The sequence below is a fragment of the Populus alba genome, chromosome 5 (genome assembly GCF_005239225.2).
Source record: "Populus alba chromosome 5, ASM523922v2, whole genome shotgun sequence".
Classification (NCBI taxonomy): domain Eukaryota; kingdom Viridiplantae; phylum Streptophyta; class Magnoliopsida; order Malpighiales; family Salicaceae; genus Populus; species Populus alba.
In genome coordinates this window covers 3443303-3456147 of record NC_133288.1, presented here as the reverse complement: position 1 = coordinate 3456147, position 12845 = coordinate 3443303, and the positions used below count along the sequence as shown (strand labels likewise).

General features: G+C 34.8%; 1 protein-coding gene across 2 annotated transcripts; it reads right to left on the bottom strand.

Annotated features, from left to right (window-relative positions):
- Nucleotides 1-109: 109 nt before the first annotated feature.
- LOC118051392 (phytyl ester synthase 1, chloroplastic) lies at nucleotides 110-10582 on the bottom strand. Of its 2 annotated transcripts, XM_035062017.2 has the most exons (13): nucleotides 9242-10582; nucleotides 8970-9021; nucleotides 8347-8402; nucleotides 7818-7976; nucleotides 7615-7719; nucleotides 7131-7237; nucleotides 6500-6621; nucleotides 5589-5697; nucleotides 4289-4422; nucleotides 3146-3515; nucleotides 1611-1724; nucleotides 1099-1184; nucleotides 110-975 (listed from the first exon to the last, which is right to left on the bottom strand). In XM_035062017.2, exons 1-13 carry the CDS (start codon nucleotides 9696-9698, stop codon nucleotides 672-674), a joined length of 2175 nt encoding a protein of 724 aa, XP_034917908.1. In that variant the 5' UTR covers nucleotides 9699-10582; the 3' UTR covers nucleotides 110-671. The 2 variants fall into 2 exon arrangements, with proteins under 2 accessions (XP_034917908.1, XP_034917910.2); XM_035062019.2 differs by lacking the exons at nucleotides 8970-9021; nucleotides 9242-10582 and adding an exon at nucleotides 8860-8944.
- Between the last annotated feature and the right edge of the window lie 2263 nt (nucleotides 10583-12845).

The following is a 12845-nucleotide window of genomic DNA, read 5'->3' as shown; positions in this document are numbered from 1 at the left end:
AACTATTTGGATTATTTGTAAACCCGTCAAGCTGCTTAACTAGATTATATTAAAACAACTCTTATATAATTTATTTTAAAATTGGATAAAAAAAAGCAAGAAAATTGGATTGCAAGACTTAAAAGTTAGCTTCTAGACTAAATTTAACAACAATGACAACAGTTTTTTCCAGCTTAAAACATTTTTTATATTCAAAATTTTTTTTGGCCAGGGAAAAAGAAGGTAAGGTTAAAGCCTAAAGTCATTTTTCAGAAGGTAATCAGGCTTACTAGTCACTAGATAGTACATGATGATGGTTGTTGAAAGCGATAGTACTTTCGGCTACAAGGTGGCAGCCATCGGAAGGAAGATAACTGAAAAGGAAGGCAAGCTTTCCGGCTACAAGGTTACAGCCATCGGAAGGAAGATAGAGTGAAAACACAGGCAACGTGCCTTCCATTTTTGTTCACGAAATCTTTCGGCCTTTTCGCTTCCGGAGAAGTGGCGCAGGATACGGCCCAGCCTACCATTACCTGCTGCAACTACTGGAAGGCGAAATATAGACAATGTGTAGTGATGTTCCTTGCAGCAACGAGCTGAGCTCGTCTCCTGTGTAATCAAAGGAGAAAAAAACAAGTTTATTATCATTTCGGTTCAAATCGAGGGAAGGCTGCTGCGAGACTGGCCATTTTTCAAGGGTCAAACGCTGGAACTTCATGCAAAGGAGAATGTAAAGCATGATACACTGTTCTGTCAACAATATTCCTGTAAGGATCCTCCTCTCGTTTCTTCAGCAGATAAGCAATGCAACCTTCAACTTCAGATTTTATGTGCAGGTATAATTGTTTAGCATTTTCTCTGTCTTCAACTATCTCTTCCTTTCGGCCCCTGGTAGCTATAGGCTTTCCGAACAGAAAATAAAATCGGCCCGGTAGCTTTGGCAGGAGACCTGGGAGATATAGTTCTTGGTTGGCAACCTCCCCTTTACTCCTATCCCTGAAAGCATGCATGAAGTTCTCTAAACATAAATGTATCAAAAGGTAGCTCTCGTATTTTATGTTAGCAATGATCTCTACAACCATTCAACGAGTACATAGCATTGCAGGGAGAGTAAATCACCTTATTCTAATAGAGCTACTAGTAGCGTTTCTGATGTAGTCATTAAGCACTGGGATTTTCATTAAATCGTTGTAATCAAGTACAAGCTGCAAAATCCAAAGCAAAAGAACTTAAAAAATAAAATAAGAGGTAAATTTGATTGCAATCTTCAGTTCATAAAAGGAGAGAAGCAAAAAAGAAAGTGAGAAGTACAGAAATGCACATCTCAACCGGAGTATGGGACTTGTACATTGCATAACTTGCATAATAAGTAACCCAGAAAATGATATATCCACAGATTTGTTTTTCAAATTTCTGCCAGAGAATGTCTGGTTCATCCATAAATCTGCTATGAGCACATACAACACATAGCTACATCAAGCCATGGCCAGTTTTTTCTATTTTTTCCGAAGCCCTTTAGGTAAACAAATATTGTGGAAATAACACAGAAAAATACAAAGAATGTATGAACAAACTGAGGATCCACAACAAAAATATAAGAGATATGTGGCAGAAAAAAAAGACAGTCTTACCTCTGCTATATCATCTTCTCCTACAGTTCCAAATGGTACAATTGTAGCCCCAAACCTTGCTGCCATTCTCACAAATTCTTGTTGATCAGGCCAAAATAGCCTATATTCTTCACCCTGTAAATTGCAAAAGCTTCGTGATTGAACAGAACCAAGCTTCAGACAAATAAAATGCAAGAAATAACACATTCATAAATCTCAAGAAAAAGGTTAGAGTAAAATACTTCACAGCAGAGTGACTCCTGTTTCATGGTAAACACCTTCATCTTACCTAAAATTTTCTTTATTAATTAGTAAAGATGGAGCCAATGGCCTAGCAGTTTGTATGCAGTATCAATGGCATATATACATGAACATGCAATTGAATTTGAAGGATATAACTGTGGAAAAGTGAATGCATACTCACACACACACAAAAAAAAAACAAGAAGAAGAAGAAGAAAAGAATTAGACAAGGGAAAGATTTGCGCTTGGACAGCTATCCAGTGCAATTCAATTTCTACGGGTGACTGGTGAGCATGAGAAAACCTTCCTGCTTCAACGGCATAAGTGAAAGTTTTTTACTATAAGGATTAATTTGTACTTCTTTAACCACCCTTCTTGCCTGCCACAAAACAATTTCATCCATACAAAAATATGCTGTTGCAGGGGAATCTCAGGAAACAGAATTTCTATAATTTTGAAACTTGCTCGTGTTAAATTTCCTATGCATATGCCCCATGCCACCTACAACTGCTTGTATGAAAGCAAAAGAACATGCCACTGCCCATTCTCAAAAAAATCCTCCCAAAAAGCATAAAAAAAAAGGTTGGCAGCCAGATAGTGGCCTAAAAAGAATCTCTCCAAGAGATGCTAAAAGTCAGATTACAACAGAAGCCGCATAGCAAGATCAGGGGTCTAAGCTCTCATCAGCTACTGTACCATGATATTTTCCACAATTTCTAACACGGAAGCTACAAATCCTAGTTCCAAAAGTTTTTGAAATCTTACAATTTGTACAGTTTATAAACTAATAACCACAGAAACTTGAATTCCACTTCTTATTGTTTCAGTTACGCAATAACCAAAAAACCATTTAATATATAAGAAATGGTGGTGGCATAATAATAAGTTTAGAAGAAACATAGTGTGTGATGGTAATAGATACAACATGAAGATGAAGCTATTGTTATAATAAAGTTTCAGCTGGGAGAAGAAAATGGTGCTTTTGCTGGTGGCAAAAACAAGGTGGTCTATGCAGTCCTGCAGGTTAACAATAATGGTGGTGAGGTGTCAGCCATTAAGATTATGGCAAGGAAAAAAAAAAGCCACTCTACATGTACAAAGTGCTCAACATTAGTCAACCACCCATGGCAGCAGAATAACACTGAATAAAAAAAAGTGTCCAAAAGTTTTACACTATATCTCCTGCTAGCATCTCATTTGCAACAATGAAACAAAGCAGGTACTTTGATGATAAGGAAAACAACGCGTGAAAACGATATGATTTTCAGCTCACAAAATAAGTAATAAATTTGTTGGAATTGACACAAGCTTACCCTGTGATGAAGGGATTCCCGAGCACCTCCAGGATAAAGAAGCACATGAGATTTTGTTGACAGCAATTTGAAAAGATTGCTGGCTGTGACAGGTACTGCACCCATTACTTTCATCCAATCACTAAAAGAAAATTCAGGAGATGAAACCCACTCCCTTTCTCTTAGTACAACTGGATGCGCTACACCACGAACCATGATATTTCTCTCTCTCAAGAGCTCTAAGACAAGGGAACAAGCTTCAAGTCCAATCAACATGTGGTTGCCAACAAATAAGACAGGACCTTCATTTGGAACCCCATGAAGACCTTTCACTATCTTCCCGTCATCCAAAGTTGAGAACATGGCAGAACCAGTAGCAAAGCTTAACAACCTGAAATTAAAGCAATTGTGATATAATTTTGATCCTTAGATAGACAAATATATGTGCTGGGATGCAACTTAGAGTAGCTGTTTAGGCTGGCATGTAGCCAATGCCTAGGCTGGGAGCATCAAGCTGGGGTATAACCCAAAGGAAACACCCCAATCCTCGTACCATATCATGATCAATTGACTTTAACATAAAATATGATTTCTAATAACTTTATGAGGATTTGCCTTTTGGTTCCATAGTTTTATCTGTAGCAATGAAATGAATTCATTCAACATCAATAGATTTCGGCTATTATGTCTTAATGTTAAATGAAAACTTTTAACAGGAAGAAATCACGAGAAAAGAGGAAGAAGGAATGGGAGAGAGAACAATGATATCCATATCTTTGAGGCTCTACCTTAGTTACAAAACATAACATGCTTGGAAGATGTGAGAAACCAACCAAGACCAACTTGAGATCCCAATTGGCTTTCTCAAAGCAATCAGTTTTTGTGGAAGAGGAAGTTGCCAGAACAAAGATTTAGAAAACAAAATGAGAAAGGATAAAGAAATAGAAAGTTCTTACAAAGAATATGCTTGATGCACATTGTTGAAAACTGATAGATCAGATACAAAGAGAGAGAGGCTCTAGCTTGACCAGGATCAAGTCTCCATGGTCTCATTTTAAATTTAGTCATATACTTTAGAAAAGTATGGTAGATTAAGTTATTCAGAAGTACTCATTAATAAGTAACAGTTAAGAAACTATGTACCAAATTGCTCCAAGGAATTACCCAACTAGTTCATCATATCCGTATTTGAATTCTGACATGCTTGGTGGCACAAAGTCTGTTACAAAATTAATCATCCTTGAACGACGATATTTGCCCGTACCTTTAATAATAGTAAGCAAATTAACACCACCTTCCTGTACCATCACAAAGAAGGAAAGAAACAGGAGAAAACAAATTATAAATTTTTCTTCCCATATTGCATTGAAATTAAAGAGTGAAAGCCTCATGTTGAGAATATTAGCACAGAAAAATACCACCAACCTAACATACGAGGCATTAGCAAAACAAAGTGAGGAGCATTAAAGTATAACATTGCTCACTGTACAAGCTAAATAATAAAAAATTCATGCAGTGTGAGAAAGCCATTATATTCATTCTGCATCGACAAAGTTGTTATCAAATGGGGAGAAAGGGAAAGTGTCACAATTAAATTGATGGAGACAACCTTGAAAATAAGATATGCACTTAAATATGCTCAATTTTCCCAGTAATGATATCACAGCAGCATTTTGTTCAAACATTACGTACAACGATCGCGCCATGTCAACAAAGAATAAACGGTGCCATGGCAAGTGCTAATGGAGAGAAAGACATGTCAGTAAGTGTCAAAAAAGTTGTAAATCTACCAGTATAGTGCAAATGCAGTGAAACGGAGTTAAATAAGTGCTTTTTGATTTATTTTTATTTTTCATAAAAAGGTACTCAGAGGATAATCATCAGCATTCTTATTTCTAAGAGATAACTCAATCTCTCTATTTTGGAAGGGGGGTGATTGAAATTTGAAACATTAATCTTTTAGCTAGTGTCTGGCTGTTTTAATGACTTCAAAGATTGGGAGCAAGGATTAGTCAAAAACTGAAAATACATGTGCAGGAAAAAGATAAAAGCAACTGCATTCTGAACATATGAAAAAAATTGGCTGTAGAATACACTCAAACTGATTCAAAAAGGTATTGTTACTTTCTGGTGGATTAAAACCTTCCTGTGCAGTTTGTCAAGATTAAAATATTTTCTAAGGAATTTCAAGCACAGGGGAATCGGCTTTCATTGATGGTGATCCTGCCAAGAGAGTGACTGAATCTGGTCTGTATGATGGGTACTTGACACAGGGATGTATGTTGCTCGGTAACTAACATTAAGATGTCAGTTCAAATTTAATTGATTTAAAATTTTGACATGTTGAATCTTGAAAGATATTGAACAGTCAAGGAGCATCGCAATGGCATTTAAGATACCCACTCACACATACACCCACTTAACTGAGACAAAAACATTAACACTACCACTAATTGTCCTGTACCAGCAAAATAGTATGCCCGTTGTCCTTGAAATAACGCACTGTGCAATTCTTCAATGAACTTTTCAGTCGCTGAGCTTCATCTCCACTAGGAAGCATGTAATCATTACCACTGAAAGATAAACACAGGATCAACTTTAAAATTCCTAGACCTGACATGCATGCTGCATCTCTAAGAAAATCGAGCATGAGAAAAAATTTGCTTTAAAGAAACACACACTTTTCTACAATAAATAAATGTGTGAACCTAACTTGCTAGTTGGATCTTTCGTTGCAGGTCACAGTGCAAAGTTGTGCTAAAACAATTACACAACATAGATAAAAACAATTTTTCCAATTCATGCTGATAAGCCTGAAATGTGCATTCTTTAATTAAAAAAAAAGGTGCTATACTCTTCATGGTAGCAACAGAAAGAATGCATGTATGAAGCAAAGAACCTTCAGTGATTATCAAGGCAACAGAAGGAGAGCTTCTCTCAAGGTACGTAAGAAGGTGCCTAGTGTAAATGATTATCCAACTCAAAACTACTGCCCATCAGCCACATGACAATGAGAAAGAGAAAAACGCTGGAAAATGCTGGTGCGAAATTATTGGTGGAGCATGCTAAACTCACTTTTGCATACTTTATTAAATTCCTAAACATTGTGAAAATATCAGTCTTGAGATTCTGGGCTTTCATTAGTCAGTTAAATTTTCCATCCACTACCGTCACTTCTATAGTAAAAAACATGTAACACAGAATAGCAACAAGAGATATAGCATGATCAGTTATAAAATCATAACATATAAAAAACTGAAAAAAAAATCCTGAAGAGTTTTTTAAAAACATAGATACATATGCAAAGGAGAAGCAATAAAATGGTGTCTGGGGATGTGCAAAGGGACAGGAACTAAGACCAGGGAGAAGAAAGACCTTGACAGGACTAACACTTCAGCTTTCACAGCATGAATCCGGGAATTAGTATAAGAAGCTGCTGACTTGAGCAGTTTCAACTTCCAAATAAGAGTGTCTTTTGGAACTATATCAGCCAAATCCTGAAAGCGAACATGTTTACATCAGTTTACAGCCTCGTAAAAAAAAGGAAAAAGAGAATGGCAGGACAACAAGCTGAATGCACATGGACAATTGATCTAATATAACTGCATGGCACCATTGGCGGAAGTGAGAAGGCAGTTACGTTGAGAAGATCTAGTTTGTCATTGCTAGACACTGTATTAGAGCATATTGTGCTAGCAATAGAGTCTTAATCAAGTTCAAAGCAGAAGAGAAATTGGCAAATAGATAATAGGGGATTTACCACAATCCAGTGGATTAGACACAGGCAAGCAGCAGGTGACTGTGCACAACCGATCCTAATTTTTCCTATTGTAACATTTTTATGACAATATTATACCTTTCAATGTGTGCTTAAGATCTTCAGTATATTATATCAAAACAACAGATTATAACAGATATAAAATCTTATCGCGTATGTATATTGCCTCCTTAAATTCAATAAAATAAAATGTACAAAGGGCTAGGCAGTGCTATCTTCACTTCTTACAGAAAGACAAGGTAGCAAAGCAATTAGATTCTGAAATAATTGTTCAATTTGTAATCTGCAAGGTAGTCTATGATCAATATTGACGCTTGCCATCTTCACCGGATCACCTATTGTAAAGAAAGAGAAAATAACATCAGTGAAGCATTTGAAATCACAAAACAAATTCCACCAAATGATGACAATTACATCTTAACAAGATATCAAAATGTTATTCAATAAAGTTTCAACTTCCAGGAAAAAAAAAATCATAGTGAGACATTTTAAAACAGGGTGGTCATGTTTTCTGAAGAAACAGGAGAGATCCACACAACTTTTTCAGAGTTAAAGAGCTAAAGCAAACTAATGAAAGATGTTTTTTTTTTAATCCTGGCAGCATATTGTTTAATACAGTGACAGGCTCAGAGATATATTTAAATAGAAACAGCTAAATCTAATCCAGTAACAAAATAATAAATGAAATAAGAGAGCAACAGATCATGTATACCCATAATAAAGCTAAGAAGATAGGGAACTGCATTGTATAATCCATCAGGCCAGGCCTCTGAAAGAGGGAGCAGGGGTTGAAGCTGTGACCTGTCAAATGATGTAGCTAAAATAAAAGGCTAATTAGTCAGACTACAGCAAGGAATATCAACCAAAGTCTTCAAGAACACGGGTGAAGAAATTACTGCATATCTGGAAACTGACCTGGATTGGCCAATATCACTACAAGATCGATTTCAGGATTACGAGCAGCAATGGCAAGAACAAGACATCCCCCAAAGGAATCACCCAATAGATAAATTGGCTTATTTGGAGATGAGGCATGCTCGAGCCTAACAGTCTTTTCAACAATTGTCACCAGCCCTTCATGCAAATGAATCCCGTTAAAGCATGGATGGATAATGAAGTTTCATCAGTAGAAGAGTATACCCAGAAACCAAAACCTAACATGAAAGGTACAAGGGTGAGGACAGCACATGCAAGCAAAAGTGCAATTTTTGACGAATTAGAAGATCTCACCATCACAAATGAGATTTCCAGGAAATCTATTCACAAGTTATGATTTTTTACATGCAAGCTATAAAGAAACAAAGAAAATGGTAATGACTTCATTGTTAAACTATCAAAACATCTAATAGAAGAAAAGGCCAGCCAAACTGCCCAAGGTCTTAATTTAACTGCCAAAACTCAATGAAGTAATCTGATGAATTTAGAGGCTCTGGTAGGCTGAAACCTTCAAATGGTGTTCGATCACGCACTGGAATATGAAGGCATCGAACTTCAAAAACCCTGCAGTTTGACAGAACTCCAAGGTATAAACCACTTATTTAGATGAACATCAATAATCAGTTATGATCATTGACTAAAACAATTAAAAGAATGAAATACTTGACCACTTTTGCCGCTACGTTACCAGGTTCTCATTGACAAGATGACCAGAAATCGCAGAAGGAAAAACACAACCCGCAAATAACAAGAAAAGAGCAAAACAAGAGGAATGCCCTTGACTTGAAACGTAAGTAGCTCATTTTCTGATACATATCCAAATTACATATGTGCATAAAAGCATACACTCATGATTGCCATAAAGCTTAATGCAATAAATTTGAAACAGTTCAAGCAGTTTCAAACAAGAGGGCAAGAGTTCAGAAGGTGCACCCTGTTGATGAGAATTTTCAGAGGGAAAATATTTCACTACAGATAAAAGCATGTTTTGAGAACTATCATCTCAGGGCAGAACCAAAACCTTCCAGCATGGTGAGCACCAATTTGAGGTTCTCGCACAGTGGGATTTGAAACAGAAACAACAATAATAGTCATCATGATCTTCATGAAGGTAGAAATAGCAGAGCTTACTTCCCAAGAGCTTTATGATGCAGAGCCAGTGCAGAGCCAACACCATCAAGCCCTGCATGCACAAATACCAAAAACAAATAGCATTGTTTATATTAAAAATCCAAAAACTCACACAGCTAATGTAGAATTCCAAAAATATCAAGTAAAATAGTGAAGAGCAAAACGACTCGTTGGAAACCAGATACTTACAAAACAGAAATCCAATCCATCTATAATGCTTTGGAGACCTTGTTTCGAAGTTAAATTTCAACTTAAGAGTTTATCACAATTACCAGGGCAAAACAGAAGAACTGGAGAATCTTTTAACGGTTGCCCGCACTCAACAGGGCAAAACCACCGGGGAGGCCCCCCGTCAGGCCTAATCATCTCCTTGGCTTCTTCAAAATAATCCTTCACCGTCTTGGTCCCGTAACCATCATCCCACAAGACATCTAAGTGACTTGAAATAACATCTTTAACGCACTTTTTCTCAACTCCACACTTTAAGCTCGCATTCCATGCATCAGCCCGACCCCCAGTCTTCTCTTTCTCCCTGATGCCTCGATCAATCAACATCCCATTTTTCTCTTCCTCTCCAATCAAAGAAGCCCCATGCATTTGAACAGAATCAGATGGCAATCCTTTTGAGTCACCACCACTTACGCTTTGAACTCTTACTCGAGACCTGGGCTTAAGCTCTGAATTTGTCAAAAAATAAGACAATACCCGGGAAGTAACAACTGATGCCATGGCTTGTATATTCAGACCTTTCACAGCTTCCCAAAGAAACAAAATAAAGCTGATTCTATTTTCAAGCACCTATTAGAAAATCCCAGGACCTATTTCTAAGTAGTTGATCCCAGAAGGAGACGCAAATTAACAGCACTCTCTTGGAGTGTTAACCTAGCGCACTGTTACAGATAATTCAGAATTCGTTGTAAGATTCACCAGTTGAACAACTTGGGACTTTCCTCGAGTACTAAGCATCCATTTACTTGAGACACTTTTCACACGCTACTAGCCCTTAAGAAGAGCCACAGTGGTAAAACGCATGCTCTAGAGTGCTCCTAAGACAATCAAAACTGGTAAAATGACAGCCCTTTTCAAGATTCACTAACTGACCAACTTGAGACTTCTTTCAAACACCTGACACAGTAAGAAAACCCTGTGTTTGAAAATAGCTAAAAATCCAATAAACCAAGCTTTAAAGAAAACCCCAAAACCACTCCAAATTCCAGAGAGACACCGCCACCCTCTATAAGCTTTCCACCCAAAAAACAAAAACAGAAAATGAGCCAAAATGAAAACTCGAAGCAAACTCAGAAAGCAAAATGTCACTTGTGTGGATTCTAGAATATCTACGTGTGCTCCTGCAGTTCTTAGAACACATGACATGGAAACGCCAACCATAAATCAATAAAAAATATAACTAGTAATAATTTATTCATTATTAAAAATAAAATAAAAAACCAATAATTGATTATGAGATAAATTGTGCAGTTTCAGAAAGTAACACCAGTTTTGGACTCACCTGTTGCTCTTTTAGATATTTGAGTGGTCTTTTTGTGTACTTCAACACAAATCACTTGGTGGCCCTGCTGGGCCCAGCATGTTGTTTCACCAGCCATGCAGCAGAAAATGAAAAGGCTGTTCTGGTGAAGTGGGGCTATGGCTTTTTTCATTGCAGAACTGCCATTTGCCAGTTTCATTAGCTTTAAATACTTGGAGGTAGTGGGGTCTCATTTGGAATGACAACTGCTATTTAAAAAACATTAAGGGTTGATTTCATTAAGAAAAAAATAATTTAAAATCAATATTTAAGCGTAGTTGAACAACCTTATCCAGAACAGATCTTGTCATGGTTTGGAAGGGTTCACTTTAGTTCTTTTTTAAAAAAGTAGAACTATATTCAAAATAATAAGTTAAGGAATGAGTTTTGACAGAATATTTCTGGGTTTCTTAGATAATATTTAAAAATAAATAGCAGTTAAAGAATTTTAATATATTATAGGATGTATAGAAAATTAATGAGTTAAGGATATCTTTTTTAACTAATTGGATTGGATCTGGTAATCTCTCGTTTATATGTGAATCATGAAATGCTATGGTTTTTTATAGTATTTTATTCATTTTCCTATTTTAAAATAGTAACTTGAGTAAAAAAACATATTCAATTTTTATTAGTTAATATTCATTTTCAATTGTAAATTTCTAATTAAAAAAAAATATTTATTAGAATGAGGTATTATGTGTGGTCAGTTGCAAAATATCTCCTTTTTTTACAACACTTCCTTGCTTGAATGTTTGTGTAAATTTAATACAAAAACCCACCCAGAAAACCTCCCGTGGGATGGTCAATAAGCTTCACTTCCCGTTTAAAGTTTGGGAATATAGTTATAATTATAGTTATTTTTAAAATATTTTTTTATATTAAAATATATTAAAATAATATTTTATTTAAAAAAATTATTTTTGATATCAATACATCAAACATAATCTAAAATATTGTTCTTAAATTGTGTCTTATAAAAAACTTATTATCGTAAAAAATAAGGGCACAATAAAACAAAATTCTCATATCAAGTAACTAAGGCCTTATGACAAAAAAAAAAAAAAAAAAAAAACTTTAAAGATTAATAGGAATGTGTTTTTTAGCATATAAATGGATGCACAAATATTATTAAAAGGATATTAACTAATAGTTGTTTTTATTTATTTTATAATAAAAGTTGTTATAATTTTCTCATGATTATGATTAAATAGGTGTTTAAGAATATGGTTGAAATCGTATTATTAAAAAAATTAAAATTTTTTATGTTTATAAATTTTTTTAATTATTAATATTAAAAATAATTTTTTTAAAAAAATTATTTAATACATAATACTTTTAAAAGCAAAACACTAAGTACATAATCATTTGAGTAATTATATGAAAGTGAGAGGTAAATGAATAATGATGAATTCCATATGATCTGTTGGCTGTGGAAAACCCTCTGAAAAAGGCAATGACTTTTTTAAATTAGTTGAACAAGGGAGGGTTTTAGGATAACCTTTACGATTGGTCCCTTACCTCATGGTCAATGGGGAAGGAAAAAAACTTTCACAATTCAGTGTTTTAGCTTTCAATTATTTTAAAAAATAAAAATAAATAAATCATCGCTCAAACCATTTTCGTTTCTTAATTTCATTACTCTAGAATAACCATATATGTGTGTGTGTCTGAAGTAGAGTATTAAAATACTTTTTATTTAAAAATATATTAAAATAATATATATTTTTTATCTTTCAAAAATTATTTTTAATATAAATACATCAAAATAATATAAAAATATTGTTATAAAAAATATTAATTTAAAGTAAAAAAAATTTAACTTTATACCTGTGTCTTCATTGCCAGAAGAAGTGGACCTTCGTATTCACTCCCAAAAGAAGTGGCTGTGAGCCACCAACCGGGAGGAAAACAAGGCAACGTGTTGTCTGTTCCATTCATTCTTGGCCTTTTCTTAATGTTCAAAACATTTCGTGATTAAAATTATATGACAAAATACTTTTACTTAAAAATATATTAAAATAATTTTTAATATTAATATATCAATATTATTTAAAAATATAAATAGTAATAATAATAATTTTAAAGCTAAAAAAAGTTCAATTTTTTTAAAAACTAAAATCCAAAACGATACCCATTATTGCTTCCAAAGATGTGGCACAGGATATGGCCAAGCCTGCTACCACTACGAGGAGGGGGAAATTGACAGGGGCAAGCAAGATGATTTATTTTCTGAACATTTAATATAATGTAATTTGTATATATAATAGAGTATAGAAAAGGGCAACTAATTCATGATTTTTTTTTTCTCAAGTAATTAATTGTCCTCCTCTCTCTGAATATATCTA

What these genes read in the sequence shown, in the direction of transcription:
- LOC118051392 (XM_035062017.2), bottom strand. Translation starts at nt 9,698, where the DNA reads ATGGCATCAGTTGTTACTTCCCGGGTATTGTCTTATTTTTTGACAAAT. An exon ending in CATCATAAAGCTCTTGGGAA is followed by an intron (nt 8,403 to 8,969) that starts GTAAGCTCTGCT and finishes GTCAAACTGCAG; the next exon opens with GGTTTTTGAAGTTCGATGCC. An exon ending in AGTGATATTGGCCAATCCAG is followed by an intron (nt 7,720 to 7,817) that starts GTCAGTTTCCAG and finishes CTTTTATTTTAG; the next exon opens with CTACATCATTTGACAGGTCA.